Source organism: Alligator mississippiensis, chromosome 3, assembly GCF_030867095.1.
Source record: "Alligator mississippiensis isolate rAllMis1 chromosome 3, rAllMis1, whole genome shotgun sequence".
Taxonomy (NCBI): Eukaryota; Metazoa; Chordata; order Crocodylia; family Alligatoridae; genus Alligator; species Alligator mississippiensis.
Window position 1 is genome coordinate 120,753,368 of NC_081826.1, and position 14,554 is coordinate 120,767,921.

The window sequence follows — 14,554 nt, forward strand, 5'->3', positions numbered from 1 at the left end:
TGAGTAAAGCACATATGAGATGATTTCTTTTAAATTCCACCAAAATTAAGCCCACTTTATTTTAAAACTTTAAATCAAATTTTAATGTGACAATATCCCTTTAACTGGCCTACCTGCTTCAACTACTGGTTCAGCAAGGGACCCTGCATCTTTGAATTCAGTAGGACTGTTCATGTACTCAAAGTTGGTATATGCTTAAATTGTCTTGAGCCCTAATAGCTTCTATTGAGTTCACTGTTGCCTCCCTACATTTTTACATGTGAAATGTTGGTAAGTATGTAAAGAAATATGAGAATTTGATCAATAGTGAAACTTTTTAACAAGAGTAATACTACTTTCTGCTGCAATTTTGCTATCCTGGCTCAAGCTAAAAATTTTGCTAGCATCACTGTAAGTTTCTTGTGGGTTTTATAAACAACAAGAATTCACCATCAGCTGTACAAGAGCCCAAAGCTGTAGTGGAAAAATGATTTTCTTTATTTCAGAAGACAAATCTTAACTGAAATCAAACTAAGATCACAGTTTTGTAAAAACTGTGATGATTCACCAGTGCTAAGAATTTTTTTTTCCTCAGTTCTAAAGAGTAACATTGAGAGTTGATTGTGGGTGCAAAATATTTTCTTCTCAGTAGAAGATTTTGCCATGTTCTTGGTATGCTTGTGTTGTATAGCTCAGCAATACCTTTTGTTGCCTGAGATGACCCTTTCACATTTTGTTTTTACCGTTTTTCTCTGTATGTAACCAAGACAGTTGGAACTGTGGTAGGTTTTGTGAGCCAAAGCAGCCAGAAGCAGGACAAACATTTGAATGAATTGGGTGAATGACTGATAACCAGCATGCCTGTGGTCAATATGCCTAGGCTGTGGGGCAAATCTGCCTAATATAAATGGATCTGAGCATCATCTCTCTCCTAGGCATCATGAATAATAGGGTAGGTTTCCAGTGCTCAGATTCTGAATTTCACTCACCCACACACTGATGCTCACCTAAATATTTTCTTCTAGTTCATGCATATATTTTATAAGTCAGTTCACTTGTACTTTCTTCTGTCTTCCATCTGTGTATAATACCATCCCTCTTATAACATACCAGCATTTCTCACTTCCTTTAGATCTCTCCCTAAACCCTGGCTCTAGTACTTGTATCTTCTTTTGCCTTTTTAATCTTTTTTTTTTTTTTGCCAGATTATTTCCTGGTAGTTGTAGATGGCTGTTTTATAAGCACCTTCAGACATCAATCTTGTAATGTTACTATAGTAATATTTATTTGGTATAAATGTAGCAATTCCAAACCATAATCAGGAATCAACTGTGAAGTTACATAAGCAAGTAGTACAAGAAGTCTGTATATGTTTTTATGAGGGGTGTAGGTTGTAGCCATGTTGGTCTAAGGGCATAGGCAGACAAGGTTCTTTGGGTAAATCCAATATCTTTTATTAGACCATCTCAACTAGCTACAAAAATTCTTTGCAAGCTTTTGGGTACAATTGCCCTTCATCAGGCAGAGAAGATGCCTGCAGATGGTCTGTGCTCTTCCTGGATGGAGTAGTAAAGCAGCCAGAGGCCAGTACCTATGCAAGAAAGCCAGTCAGTTAAAAAGTAAATTGGGTTGGTTAATAGGTAAGAGACAGGTTGGGGTGTGGGGAATAATGTTGCTGTAGTCAAAGGATAGAAAGAGCGGGGGAGAAGAGGAAATGAATATAACTGGTAAAAAGTGGAGGCTTTACCTGGGGAGTCAGATGTTAGGCAGATTATAATGTGTCATAAATCCAATGCCTGTATTTAGTCCATGATTTTTTGTATCAGGTAGATTGATGAAGTGAAGTTCATAGGCTTGTCTGTGAAAGGTGTTTTATAAATTCCCTTTGAGGATTAGAACTCAGAGATTGGAGATAGATTGGTTTTCTTGTATGTTTATGCAATATCTTAACAGATACAGCAAACTGGATGAATAGCAGGCCAATAGAGTAACAGTAAAACAGCAAGTTGTTTGCATAATAAACACAGTCCCAGCCATCTACCTGTCTAGCCATTATTGAATGGCAGTTGTCTTTAGACCTCATGGTACAGGTGAGCCTTAAATGATTTAAAGGAGGGTATAGCATGAGGCAAAGCACAGATAAGGTTTATTGGGAAAGCAGCTCAGCCTGTCATTAAGGTTGATGCCTTACACATCTATGCTTCAAGTGTTATGCAATAATAAGTATACCCAGCTAATGACTCAGATTTAAAACCTCCAGGTATTCACCATCTCCAAGGAGTTAGTGCCTCGAGTACTGTCAAGGATTGTGGAAGCAGTTTCTGAAGAACTAAGTCGACTGATGCAGTGCGTTTCATCCTTCAGTAAAAATGGAGCTTTACAGGTACCTAAATACATTTGTTCTCAAATACACAAATTGAAAAACAGTATGGGGTACCTAGAGAGGGAGATGTATGTTCCATATAATGGGATGTTGTGTTGTAATTACCTCTTTTTATCCAAATACAACAACTCTCCACCTACGCATCATGAGGGATAAAGCTGTAGTAGGAATTATATTCTTACCCATTATTCTGTAGTAGCCTGTTAAATAGTTTGTTCTTACATTTTAAGTTTACGGAGGTTTCAGTTTTCATAATCGTGTTTTTTATTTTATTTTAGGTCTTTAAAAAACAAACCTGTTAGAGCTACTGTATAAAAGCTAATGTAGTGTTTTGGTTTTTTTACTTAGCAATATATTATTGCACTGTATGGACAATGATAGAATAGCTCATGTATTGTACTGTCACTGTGGGAAGTGCAACTGCCTCAGTGAAGAGCATGGTACAAAATGACATCTCTCTAGAGATGCTTTCAAAAATGACCATTTTAAGTAGAACTCTTTAAAAAAAAATTGTCTCAATGTCTTCATTGTAGAGAAGATGAACTGGTACAAAAGATGATGAGCAGATTAATGTATTAGTATTAATAATGGGACGAGGAGGAAATCTGTGCCTTCCCATTGGTTATAACAACATTTGTAAGTGCTTATCCTGTGAAATTGATTTCCAAAGGGGTGCACAGAAGATTGTCTAAGCTCAAAGGGTTTTGCAAATAACTGTAGCCTTGTAACTTACTAACATACTCATACAACATAGGTCTTTATCACATGCTTCATAGGCATAGAGCCAGTAGTCTTTTATTCAGGCTGCACTGTCAGTTAATCAGCATTCTTGAAGCCCATAGGAGTCTTGACTGAGATAAAAAAATATAGGATATGTAAGGACTGTATGTTATTTTCCACCCAAGTATTAAATAGTTTCATAGTTGTTGGGGGCTGGAAGGGACCTTGCCAATCATCGGGTCCAGCTCCCTGCACTTGTGCAGGAAAGACTGCTGGGATCAGGTGACCCCAGCAAGATGGACATCAAGACACTTTTTGAAGATCGCCAGGGTGGACGGACGGGACCACCTTGGGTGGGGAGCCTGTTCCGAACCCTTGGCACTCAACTTGTAAAGAAGTTCTTCCTTATGTCTAGCCTAACTCAATCTTTAATCAGTTTGTTGTCCAGCCAAACTATTTTAAGTGTCAAAATATCTTTAATTTTTTTAGTTATTCTGTCTTTTTTTTGTTTTGTAATACCTGCACACTTTTTAAAAAAGATTCTCAACAATGCTGATTTAAAAATCTGTATCCCATGTCCATCTTTCTCTCCTCGTATTTATTTTAGAATCCTCAAGCAACCAAATATTAGAAGTAAAAAAGCAGCTTTATTTTTAAAAGCATGTGTTGCTTTTTAATGAAGATTGAATGTGTGGTAGTCAGCAGTGGAGACTTACAGACACTTAATGCTGTTTAACAAGTAACCTATAAGTAGAATATTCCATAACCTAGTAAAATTATGAGTAGCCTTAACTACAATATATTTAAAATGCAAATGATTTTAAATAATGCTACTTGTAGATACTCTTTAACAAATAAAAACATGGAAAATTTTCAAACAGAGCATATGATCTACTCCATATCACATGTGGGCTGATGAAGGGGACTGTGGTATTCCATACATGAGCATTTTGGCAGCTTATCTACCATTAACTGTACATATGTTCCAGAAGGGGATTTTTGGGGCAAGAGGAGTTTACACAAAATAGTTGTGTAATGTTATTCAATGCAAAGTCTCAGGCTATAGTCAAATATTTTTAAACCAATCTTATGATCTTGAGTGGGGAGAACCTTGTGGGAACTTTGTAAACACCATGTGGCAGGAGCTTGCAGGTATTTTTACACTGCAATGCTTGTTTCTGATTGGTCTAGTTATTTGTGCTATCAGTCTGAACTGAAGCCTAGCATAGTCTAGAGTTAAAAAAAGTGGGGAAAAGTCTGCCTTTGACTCAACACCTGCTCTGTCTGAGACGGGCAGTACCATCTGCCATTTCATATTGTGTCTGAAGGTCTCATCATCTGGTGATAGGAAACCAAACATCAAAACCCTACCTTGTTTTATATATCTTTTGTAAAGCCTTAATGTATGTATTATTTTTCAAATGCTCAAAGGGCAGTTGTGTCTGAAGAAGTTAAGGTAGAAAGTAATTGTTGTCCCAGTCAAGCAAGAATGGTAAATAAATGGTAAATATGCTTGTGCAAGTTATCTTTGGTTTGGATGAATTTGTGCATATTTTATTGAACTCATTAAGTGAACCCATAACTAAATTGTTTCTCAAAGCAGTAAAAAGTGTTACTTGTGGTCCTTTTTCCACCTCTTTGATAAAGTTCATTACTTTGATCAGAGATGTTATAGTTTGTATTTACTAGCCCTTTCCCTGATCCACACACCACAGTTATTCTGACTTCACTTTCTCCTTAGCCTTGTCCTTGAGGTAGGACATAAACAATGGTTCCTGATCATTGCAAACACTAAACTGGACTGTTACCTTTTGAAGCTGAGACTAAAGTGAACAGCTGAGCATCACTGTATAGCTCTAATAATCCCCAAATCTTATGGACAGGATTTTCCAAAGTTCGAAAAGGTACACAACTCAAAAATCCCAAAACATTCAACTTAAGAGAACCTACAGGATTTCAGAGATCCCTGTTGTAAGTTTGGAATGAGTGAAACATTTTTCTCGACTATAAAATTATTGATTAGTTGGATTCCAAAACTTTCCAGAAAGCCTTGCACTACTAAAGCACAAATCTGTACTGGCTGCCTAACTTGAGAGCAAGTGAGTGACAAGAAAAAAAGGGCAATCTCCATATGTGTATTCTAAGAGCTTTCACAAATAGAAACCTTCATTAGTATTGGCATTAGATTATTAACATTATGTTGAAAAAAAGCTTCATTAGAAAACGGATGTAGTTACATGAACGTTGTCATTCTCTGCATTTCCTGAATTAATTCAGCTAATACCTCTGTAGTGGTCTAAACAGAAACTGTTCAGATTTGACTCTAGACTTCATGGCTCTAATCCACTTCTAGAGAAAACATTTGTGAATGGAATACTTTAAGTGTTGATCAGTGTTCACCATCTTCATATAAAATCCATTATTGCCATAATTTCATATAATTTCTCTAGACTGTGCTTCAGTCATTTTTACCTTAGAAACATACCCAGACTTAGTTTCCCACCATTGTCTGTTTAGGTGGAAATTAACGCATAGGTATAGTGCAGAGGTAAAATCCCCTAGCCTATATGCCCAGCAGGTGACAGACAAGAGAAGTGGAGCAGAGACAGCTTACTTCCTCATCTGAAGAAGAAAAAAATAATTTCAGCTGCTGAGCCCAGAATAAAATGTGTATTGATAGAGTTTTGTTCTCTTGTATTTCCTTCCTTCCTGGTCAAGCTGTACTGTAAAAAGCTAAGCTCATTGTTCAAAAATATATAATGAATGCATGTAGCATTTCATTGCTTTTCCATCATAGAGCATAAAAAGTATACTACAATTCATGCTTTAGCACAGTCACTGGGACAGAAAGGGAGATTTTCAGACAACTTTTTATAGCAGTTGCTTAAACAATTTGAATTAATTCATAAATGTAAGTGTGCCTGTAGCACTTCCCTGACTCTGGCAGTGTGGCAATGAAAGCTTCAGAAAATAAGCTGTCAAAGTCATGTCTGCTTAACTTGCTGCAGCATACCAAAATCTTTTACTACTTGTGATATCATAGGTTTAATTGAGCAAAGAATATAGTAAAGTTCTTACCATGTTAATATTTTTGTCTTTTAGGCAAGACTTGAAATTTTTGCACTGAGAGATACTGTAGCTGTGTACCTCACACCTGAAAGCAAGTAAGAGCTGAAGAAACTTATGCTACTTCATTCAAATGAAATGTCTGACAAACATGCCAAAACCTAAATGTAGCTAAAATATTTTTCATAAACTTTTATTGCAAGTTAATTTTCACAGTAAGACAGTGCTATATGCTGGAAATTCTAATAATTAAGTTTGTTCATTTAAAGGAATATTGTTGATTTTATGAAGGTTTGTAAAACAGGTCTTAAACATTTTTTGTACTAGCTAGGGGTTCTTTACTCTTATCTGCAAAGACAAATGAAAACTTCTTGATCAGATTCCAAGTAGTATTTCTGTTGCTGAGAAAACAGAGTTGAAACCTAGCAGGGGCAAACATTGTGGAGTTTTATCCAATCTTGCACATAGGCCTTTGAGTATGCTGTGAAAAGTCTCCCAGACATCTGTGAGGCAAATCTGAAAGTCTGTAGAACCTGCACTAGGTTGGGTGCCCCAGAAGGGTCCCCTCTAAAGACATGGAGAATTGGTTTTGCCTACTTGTCTCTTGCCTTGCCTTGCTTCATGTACCATTTTAGAGCGAGAAGCAAAATTCCCTCTCACTTCTTTTATCTCATAAAATCATGGTAGTAGCTAGAAAGGCCCATCTTAAAGTTAAGCACTCCCAAGCAATGTGAAACCCCGTCACCCCCATGAGTGAGACCCAAAGATAAGGGAATCTTAGAGGAGAAAGAGAGTTCAGTGTCCTCCATCTTCTCTAATAGGATCGTAGGAAAGTAGGGCTGGAAGGGACCTCATGAGGTTATCTAGTTCATCCCCCTGCTCAAGGCAGGATCATCCTTGAGTAAACCACCCCATCCAAGTGTCCTGTCTAACCTGCTCTTGAAAATTTCCAGAGGTGGAGATTATACATCTTCTCTAGGTATCCTGTTCTAATGCTTAAACACTTTCATAGTCAGAAAATGCCTCCTAATCTACAACCTAAACTTCCTCAGGTGCAATTTGAGGCCATTGTTCCTAGTCCTGTTACCCTACAGACATTGAGAAAAGACTGCCTCTGTCTTCTTTATAATCACCCTTTAGGTATTTGAAGACCGCTATCATATCCCTTCACTCAGTTAAACAATACTGGATCCAGGACAGATCCCTGAGGAACCCCACTTGATACCTCTTCCCAACTGGGCATTGAGCCATTGATGACTGCTTCAGTCTCTCTTCCCACTTGCTCCTGGGTATTTGGTGCCCCCCCCCCCCCCCATTAGGTCCATCTAGAAATAACAGGAAATACTCACATTTTTGTTTATAAAACACAGATCAAATAAAAAGTTTAAGTAGTAAAGAATGTTTAGGTGAAAAAGGTTTACAAGATCCAATATAACCTCATTGTAACAGCCTGGGAGAAAAGTGTATTAAAAGAGGGTGCCTTCAACTGTGCTGCTTTATTACTTTTATTCAAAACTGTATTGAACATTAATGGTGTAGCCAGCTATCTCCAGTTTTCATCTTCCCTGTTCTTGGAAAGGGCTTAAGGACGAGTAAACCTCAACCTTGACATCTTCCAGTTAAAGATATGTTCTTTTTGACACAAACCAGTTGGATACCAGGCTCAGAGCCATCCCTTGAGTATGGCAAATCGGGGTGACCACCCTGGGCTGCGCACTTTGGGGAGGCCAAATGGAGTGGCCGCAGCCCCTCCCATGGGGCCTGTCTGCAGCTGGCAGCTCAGCCTCGCACCACAGAAGAAGCACAGAGGACCCACCCCTTTTTGCAGGGGTACCACAGCCCCATGCAATGTTAAGGGGGCCCGGCACAGGCTTATTTGCCCTAGGCCCTGCACTCCTCTAGGGTTGGCTCTGACCAGGCTTGATATAACACAGAGATATCGGCAGCCTCTAAATGACTGTTCTCCTCTACTTGAAGCAGAGGAGAAAAGTTAAGTGTAAAAACACATGCTTTCATAGCTTTTTAGTGTTGATGTTGAGGTATTTGTTGGCCCAGCTTTGAAATGGAAAAGGGGAATGTTATTCCTTAAAGCAGATTTAACTCATTCCTCCTTCTGGATAACCACTTTTCTTTGTCTGACAGATAGCACTTGTGTAGTCCCCCCAAATTCAGTCTTATTACTTTACTTGCTTAACATTAAGTGGATTTGATTGTGAGACTTGAGTATCCATAATGTTGTCTTTTCATCTGCCTTTTGGAGTGCTACTCTATTCACTGTTCTCCAAGTATTTTGCATAGAGAAGGAGCTGAAGCCTATTTGGCATAAGCACAAACTGGGTAAGCCAAGTGCTGTGCTTTGACAGCGGAGATAAAATCCAAATCGTTATTTTTTTTTTTTCTGGAATCCCAGAAATATTTTTGTTCATCTTCTTCTAGCCAAGAGACTATACCTTTCCTTCTTCAGTGCAAATCTTGCCACTTTGCTAAATCTGTCATCTCAGTGCTAAATAATCGTGACACCACTATACAGGTGTTTGCTGAATACAAAATGATACTAGACTCTTGAGTACAATGAAACAATGACAACACATTCCATCTGTACTTCATAATCTTCTTCCCCATCAATTCTAGGTGGATTAAAAATGTATTATTATCTCTAATGCCCTAGAAGTCTTAAAAACCAGTGATCCTCAAGGACAGTCTTTCCTTCTGTAGACCCTCACAGCAACTATATTCAGACAAATGCTTTTGTTGTCTGTCTCTAAGGTTCATCTGGTCTCAAGTCCATCTCAGAATGCTCTACAATATATTCATATTGGAAATCTATCTGAGCCCATGGCTAGTTCTATTCACTTTTTTTTACTACCATTTCAACATCTCAGGTTTAAATGTTGATTTAGTGAAGTGAAAGCATCATGTAGATTTTGTAGAATATCTGTGTGAAGTCATAAGGTGAGGCTGTGATAGATGCATTTCATATCTGGAGAAAAATGCATATGATGTTTTCATTGTAGCTCAAGCTTTAAGCAGGCTTTGGAAGCTTTACCTCAACTGTCAAGTGGAGCAGATAAAAAGTAAGTGTACTGCACAGTAAGCATACTGTGTTATTTTTAATACCAGCCTCAAGCCCTTTTATCACAGTACCCATATACTCTTACAGGAAGGATAACCATTATCATATTCTGACTTTTATGAGCCACAGAAACCAACTTTAAATTGGGCAGTGTTAAAATAAACCAGACTCCACATTTAGTGTGACATACCAACCCTAAGATGTAAATAAGAAATGGCCATGTGCTGTCTTCATATTACACAATATAATGCTAATTTTTAATTTTTTTAAATATTAGCTCTTGCTATAAGGTAGCCTACAAAGGATTTTATAAAATTATGTCTTGCCCTTTCATGTTTCCCTTGGACTTGAACCCCCAAATTTGGGGAGTTCTGCATCCTCCTAAAAACCTTTTAAGAGGTGAAGTCTTAGTGCTTCCTGCTGCCTGGAAAAAATATGTTGCTGATCAGAGAGTTCTAATGTGACCTAGTTAGTGGGATGAGTGCTGAGTGTTTAACAAAAATAATTTGTTGCATGTTCCATATGCACTGAAATTAAAGAGGAAGGATATTCTGTGGCCAAATTCTACAGTGGGGTTCATACCTGTTTCAATTCCCAGTACCACCACAAGCCTGTATGACCTTGAGCAAGTTGATCTCTCAACGTCTGGGCTACATGTCTGTAAAATTGTACTTCCTTTCTCTAGTCCTTTGCCTAGTTATAGACTGGAAATTCTCTAGAGCAGGAAGTTTCTCTTGCTACGTGCCTGTATAGTGCTTAGCAAAATGGGACCCAGGTCTCAGTTGGAGTGTTGTAAGCTGTACTGCAGTGAGAATTATTAGGGCAGTGTGAACCTTCGGTTGCTGATTCGATTTGGTGGAGATTAGGCCTGATTCAGTGGTTGAATCTCTGAATCCGAATCAAATCAGGAGACCCTTTAACCTCTCCGACTCGAATGAGAACCCTCTGAATCAATTCAGAGAGATTCGGAAAGATTTGACAATTCAGACATAGACATAGTCGGGGAGAGCATCCAGGGTCCCCTTGTGGCTGATTGCTGAGCTAGAGGCATGTTGGGGGTGGGGAGGGTCAGCACACTCCCTGGTGGACCCAGAAGTGGTCTGGAAGTACATTCGGTCCACTTCTGGGTTCACCGCGGAGCACATGTGATGGGGGGAGGATGGGCACGCACCTGTGGGACACTCCATCTGCCCCAGCATCACAGCATTCATGAGCCACAGCTGGTACCTTGAGGTATGTAGAGAAACCATTTAAAGCTGTGTCTATGGCTGAATCACCAATTCTCCAAATCAGCTTCAAATCTTCAGATTCGGATTCAGCCGATTCAAATTGGGGACAGTGATCCAAATCAATGAATTGAATCACTGACCCTGATTTGGGATGAAGCTGAATCAAATATGGCCAATTTTGTACCCCTCTAATAACTATTCAATTCCTGTTTAATAGGCATTTAACAGTTTAACTTTCAGTCTCTGATTTTCAGGCCCTACTATCTTCAAGAGTAGATGAGAAAGAAAAACAAGACATTTAAAAAAATATATATAACTTTACTTTTCATGCAGAGGTTTGCACACGGTATGTGTGGAAGTTGAGGTGGTGGGTACAGAATCACCTAGAAACGTAGTGGAGTTCAAGACTCCCATTCCTTGATGGGCAGTATGTATACCCACAGAAAGAAATAGCATTTGCCCAAAAGGAGCATACAGTTGTGAACAACCCAATTTTCTCCCTCTCTTAGGTCACCTGTTCAGTAAGTTTATTGTTAAGAGATAGAATTTCTATAAAAGTTGAAAACATGCAGCTCAATAGCATGTCTACCATTTTCTTACCACAGCTTTATGCTATGTATTACGAATGACAAGTCCTTGCTGTACTCAGTGGCTGCAAGATAGAATCCTTAAACAGGGATTAGCACTTGATCTGACATAACCAAATGAAGTATTTTTGAACAAAGGAAGAACTGCTGGGAGTTTTGGTTTGAATTGCTTCTCTTGTGCTCTTCCTGTTTAACATCTTTGGTACATTAAAAAGGAGTTTGTGAAAATCTAGGCAAAGGCAGCGGATTAATACTATCAAGTAATTCCATTCCTGATTCTTCTGATTTCCTGGAAGCTGCTGTTTCCAGCATTCTTCAGTTGGGCTAGGGACAGAAATTACACACAAACCTCTTTAAGTGATCAGAAACCAGTTCAGATCTGTAACACAACAGCAGTTCAGTGCATGAAACCAGTTTAAGATAAACCTGGATGGATATAGTATCAGACTTAACTGATTTAGTTTAAATGGGTTTATTGAATGTCTGTCCCAGGTCTCCTCCAGATTCAAGTTAATGCACAGTCCACCAGCATCCCAAGATGCTTTGCACCTCCCTTGCCAACTCCCTCTTACAGGGTAGTGGGCTAGCCTTGACCCAAGCTGTCTGCCAAACATGTGGCTGCATTTTCAGAATCAAAAGTGAACACCTGTTCACTTGCTTAATGGTTTAATCTATGCAATTTAGACTAACTTGTGAAGATTGAATCAATTCAGCCTTGGGCTTTTTGACTGTCTGTATTTAGCCCAGGTATCACAGCAAGGAAATTTCTCATTTCATTGTAATATTGAGAGAAATTATAAAAATTTACAAGTTCTTTGTTGGGTCCATCATAGAAGGATGACAATGTAATATAAAGCATCTGTTATTGGTGATCTAGCCAGTACCTTGCAGGGCTAAGTAAAATTGAAGCACTTACACACAAGACCTGAGATTTTCCTTGCAGTTCTCACAATAAAAATGTGTGCAAAACAGTAGGGGTGCACCAATAAAGATTTTTTTTAGCAGATACTGATGGCCGATTTATTTATGAGCTGCAGTGCCTGCGCCTGCTCCCGCCCCTTTCCTCCCCCTGCTCCTTCCCCTGCAACAGACTTACCAGCCAGGTACTGCTCACCAGGCTGGTCATGTGCATGCTGCAGCTGCGCACGTGCACATGGCATTTATCGGCAACATTATCGGCCACATCAGCCAAAAAAGCCGATGGCTGATTGTCAGTTTTCCTTTTATTGATGCCGATGCGATATGGACTGTTGTGTCAGTGCATCTCTGCAAAACAATGTATGTATACTTTAAGAAAAGTGGGCATGCACCTGCAGTGTCTGATTTATTCTCTACCCCCCTCCCCAAACAAAGCACACCTTTTCCTGATCCCTGATGAAGAAAATGTTATTTTTTTTCTTGTTTAAAGAAATACCCCTGCCTTAAGATTTTCACTTAGGTTGGCATATGTCATGTTAATAACCTACTGTGTAACTGGATCCTATTAACTGGTTCACTCAAAAACTGTACCCTCCAATTTGTCAGTTATAACTTTTTTTTTTCTTACAGGTTATTAGAAGAGTTATTGAACAAATTCAAAAGCAGCATGCATTTGCAGCTCACCTGTTTTCAGGCTGCTTCTTCAGCAATGATGAAAACATAGACAACTGCAAAAAGTGAGCATCCCTGAAAAGAATATAAACAGACGTATTCCATTAGTCCTTTGTTTTCTTTTCCTCTAACCACTTGTAGAATATTAGTCATTGGTGCTTCAGTTTATTAGCAAACACTCTGGTCCATGAATGTTAATGCATCCTTTTGAGTAAGAGGGACTCTTAAGTGCCACTAAAAATGTTTTTGTCTACTGTATTTCATTCCATCAAGGGTGTGAAGCCAACTTTGCCTAAATATACTCTTCATAGCTATATGTTTATAGAAGACGCTTCATTTGTGAGTTACACAAGAAGTGTTGTGTTAAAAATATGTTTTGAAATCGTACCATTTTCTGATTCACTCTTCTACAGTACTCTGTGTCAGTTTTCAGCGTTACTTAGTGCAGATCAATACTCATGTAAATGGCTGCCTATGCTGACATTTTGTAGCATCCAGTTGGCATAAATGTGCATGTGTACTAGAAGTTTTACTACCTGTAAATGGCTTTAATAATGCATGTTCAGATGTAGCACTGTGGAGGGAGCTGTGTTTGTATTTTGCATTAAAATATTAGCACTTCAGGTAACTTCTTTGCCATTGGCTTTAATCTTAGTACTAAAAAAATCAGGAAGTTTTTAATTCAGCCAGTCACCTGGGCAATACTGTCACTTGGCCATAGCTGTAATATAGCAGTACAGATAACTTTTTCATAAGGCATGTAATTGTAATGTAAAGGCTACACCAAGGTATAAAAATAAAGATATTTTAAAATCCTTCTAAATATTTAAATTACACTTTCTTTTACTGGCATTTAAATATCAGAAGAGTAAGCAGCTTCTCATAGTCAAAATAAGTTACATACCTAATATATGTCACTGTTTTTTGTTTCTTTCCTCCAACTTACCTTTCCTTCTCAAAACAGACTGACTAAATCTGTGTCTGTTCTTTCAAAACAGTATTATTCACATCACCAAAACTGAGTTATTGTCATGGGAATGAAGATTCAACAAACAAAAGAAAAATTATTTTGTTCCTAGCATTTGGTGTGAAATCACAGGAAACACTGTTTTATAGATGAGGATTTAATATAAAGCATAGGAAAAGAATTTGTATAAACTGTAGCAATGGCCAATTAGTGCAAGCTGTAAAACTTTTTACTGACACTTGTTTTGTTTCACACATTAAGTAAATAAGGCCCAAGCATGTATCTCGTCTTTATGTACGTGGTTGTTTTTGGCCTGGTTTTCAGAAGTTAGAATTTTGATTTCATAGAAACTTTTTTTCAATTAATTGCCATTAACTGCTTGCCCTACAATTGGTTGCTTTAAAAACAACATATTAAGTTGCAAGCATAAAAAAAGAAGTACTGTAAGAAACAGGTTTATGCTAGTGTATTTATTCACTTTGAATGTTTGGAAAATAAGAATTAAGAGCATTTTAAGTCAAACTTTGAAACATTTCAAGCATATATACCTATTGACTTAATGTGGGGAAAGTACTAAACAATCCTGAGTCTACTGCTAATGTTATCTCATCTAAACTGAATGTATACATTTATAGTCAAAACTTCTGTACTGATCTAAATGATTGTACTGCTTGTTCAACTTGCAGTGGAGCTACTTCAGAGTATTAAAGAGGTATTTAAATGAAATGACCATTACTTTTTTTCTAAACTCATTTTTTCCCCAAGAAATTATCCTCACCTGTTTTGATCACTGCATTTGCCTCAAACACTGCAATTTGTATGAAGCTCTTGTAGTCCATATTCCTATCAACATAAAGAAGTTCCTGCCTGAGTGTCACTTTATTTATTGTCTTTTGGTATATGGTGTTGCTGTTGCTTTTCAGACCCTAAAACAATTTGATTTCAAATGTACTGTTGAAT

The 14,554-nt window shown here is 38.0% G+C and overlaps 1 protein-coding gene across 5 annotated transcripts in view; it reads left to right on the forward strand.

The window, feature by feature from the left end:
- EXOC2 (exocyst complex component 2) overlaps positions 1 to 14,320 on the forward strand; it is a 193,347-nt gene extending 179,027 nt beyond the window's left edge. For 4 of the 5 annotated variants that reach the window (XM_019490475.2, XM_019490479.2, XM_019490476.2 and 1 more), the window contains exons 25-28: positions 2,240 to 2,362; positions 6,185 to 6,246; positions 9,163 to 9,222; positions 12,586 to 14,320. In XM_019490475.2, coding sequence (XP_019346020.1) covers positions 2,240 to 2,362; positions 6,185 to 6,246; positions 9,163 to 9,222; positions 12,586 to 12,679 — 339 coding nt within the window. In that variant the 3' untranslated portion in view covers positions 12,680 to 14,320. The remainder of the gene's footprint in view (positions 1 to 2,239; positions 2,363 to 6,184; positions 6,247 to 9,162; positions 9,223 to 12,585) is intronic. The other variant, XM_019490478.2, reaches the window with a different exon arrangement.
- Positions 14,321 to 14,554: the final 234 nt, after the last annotated feature.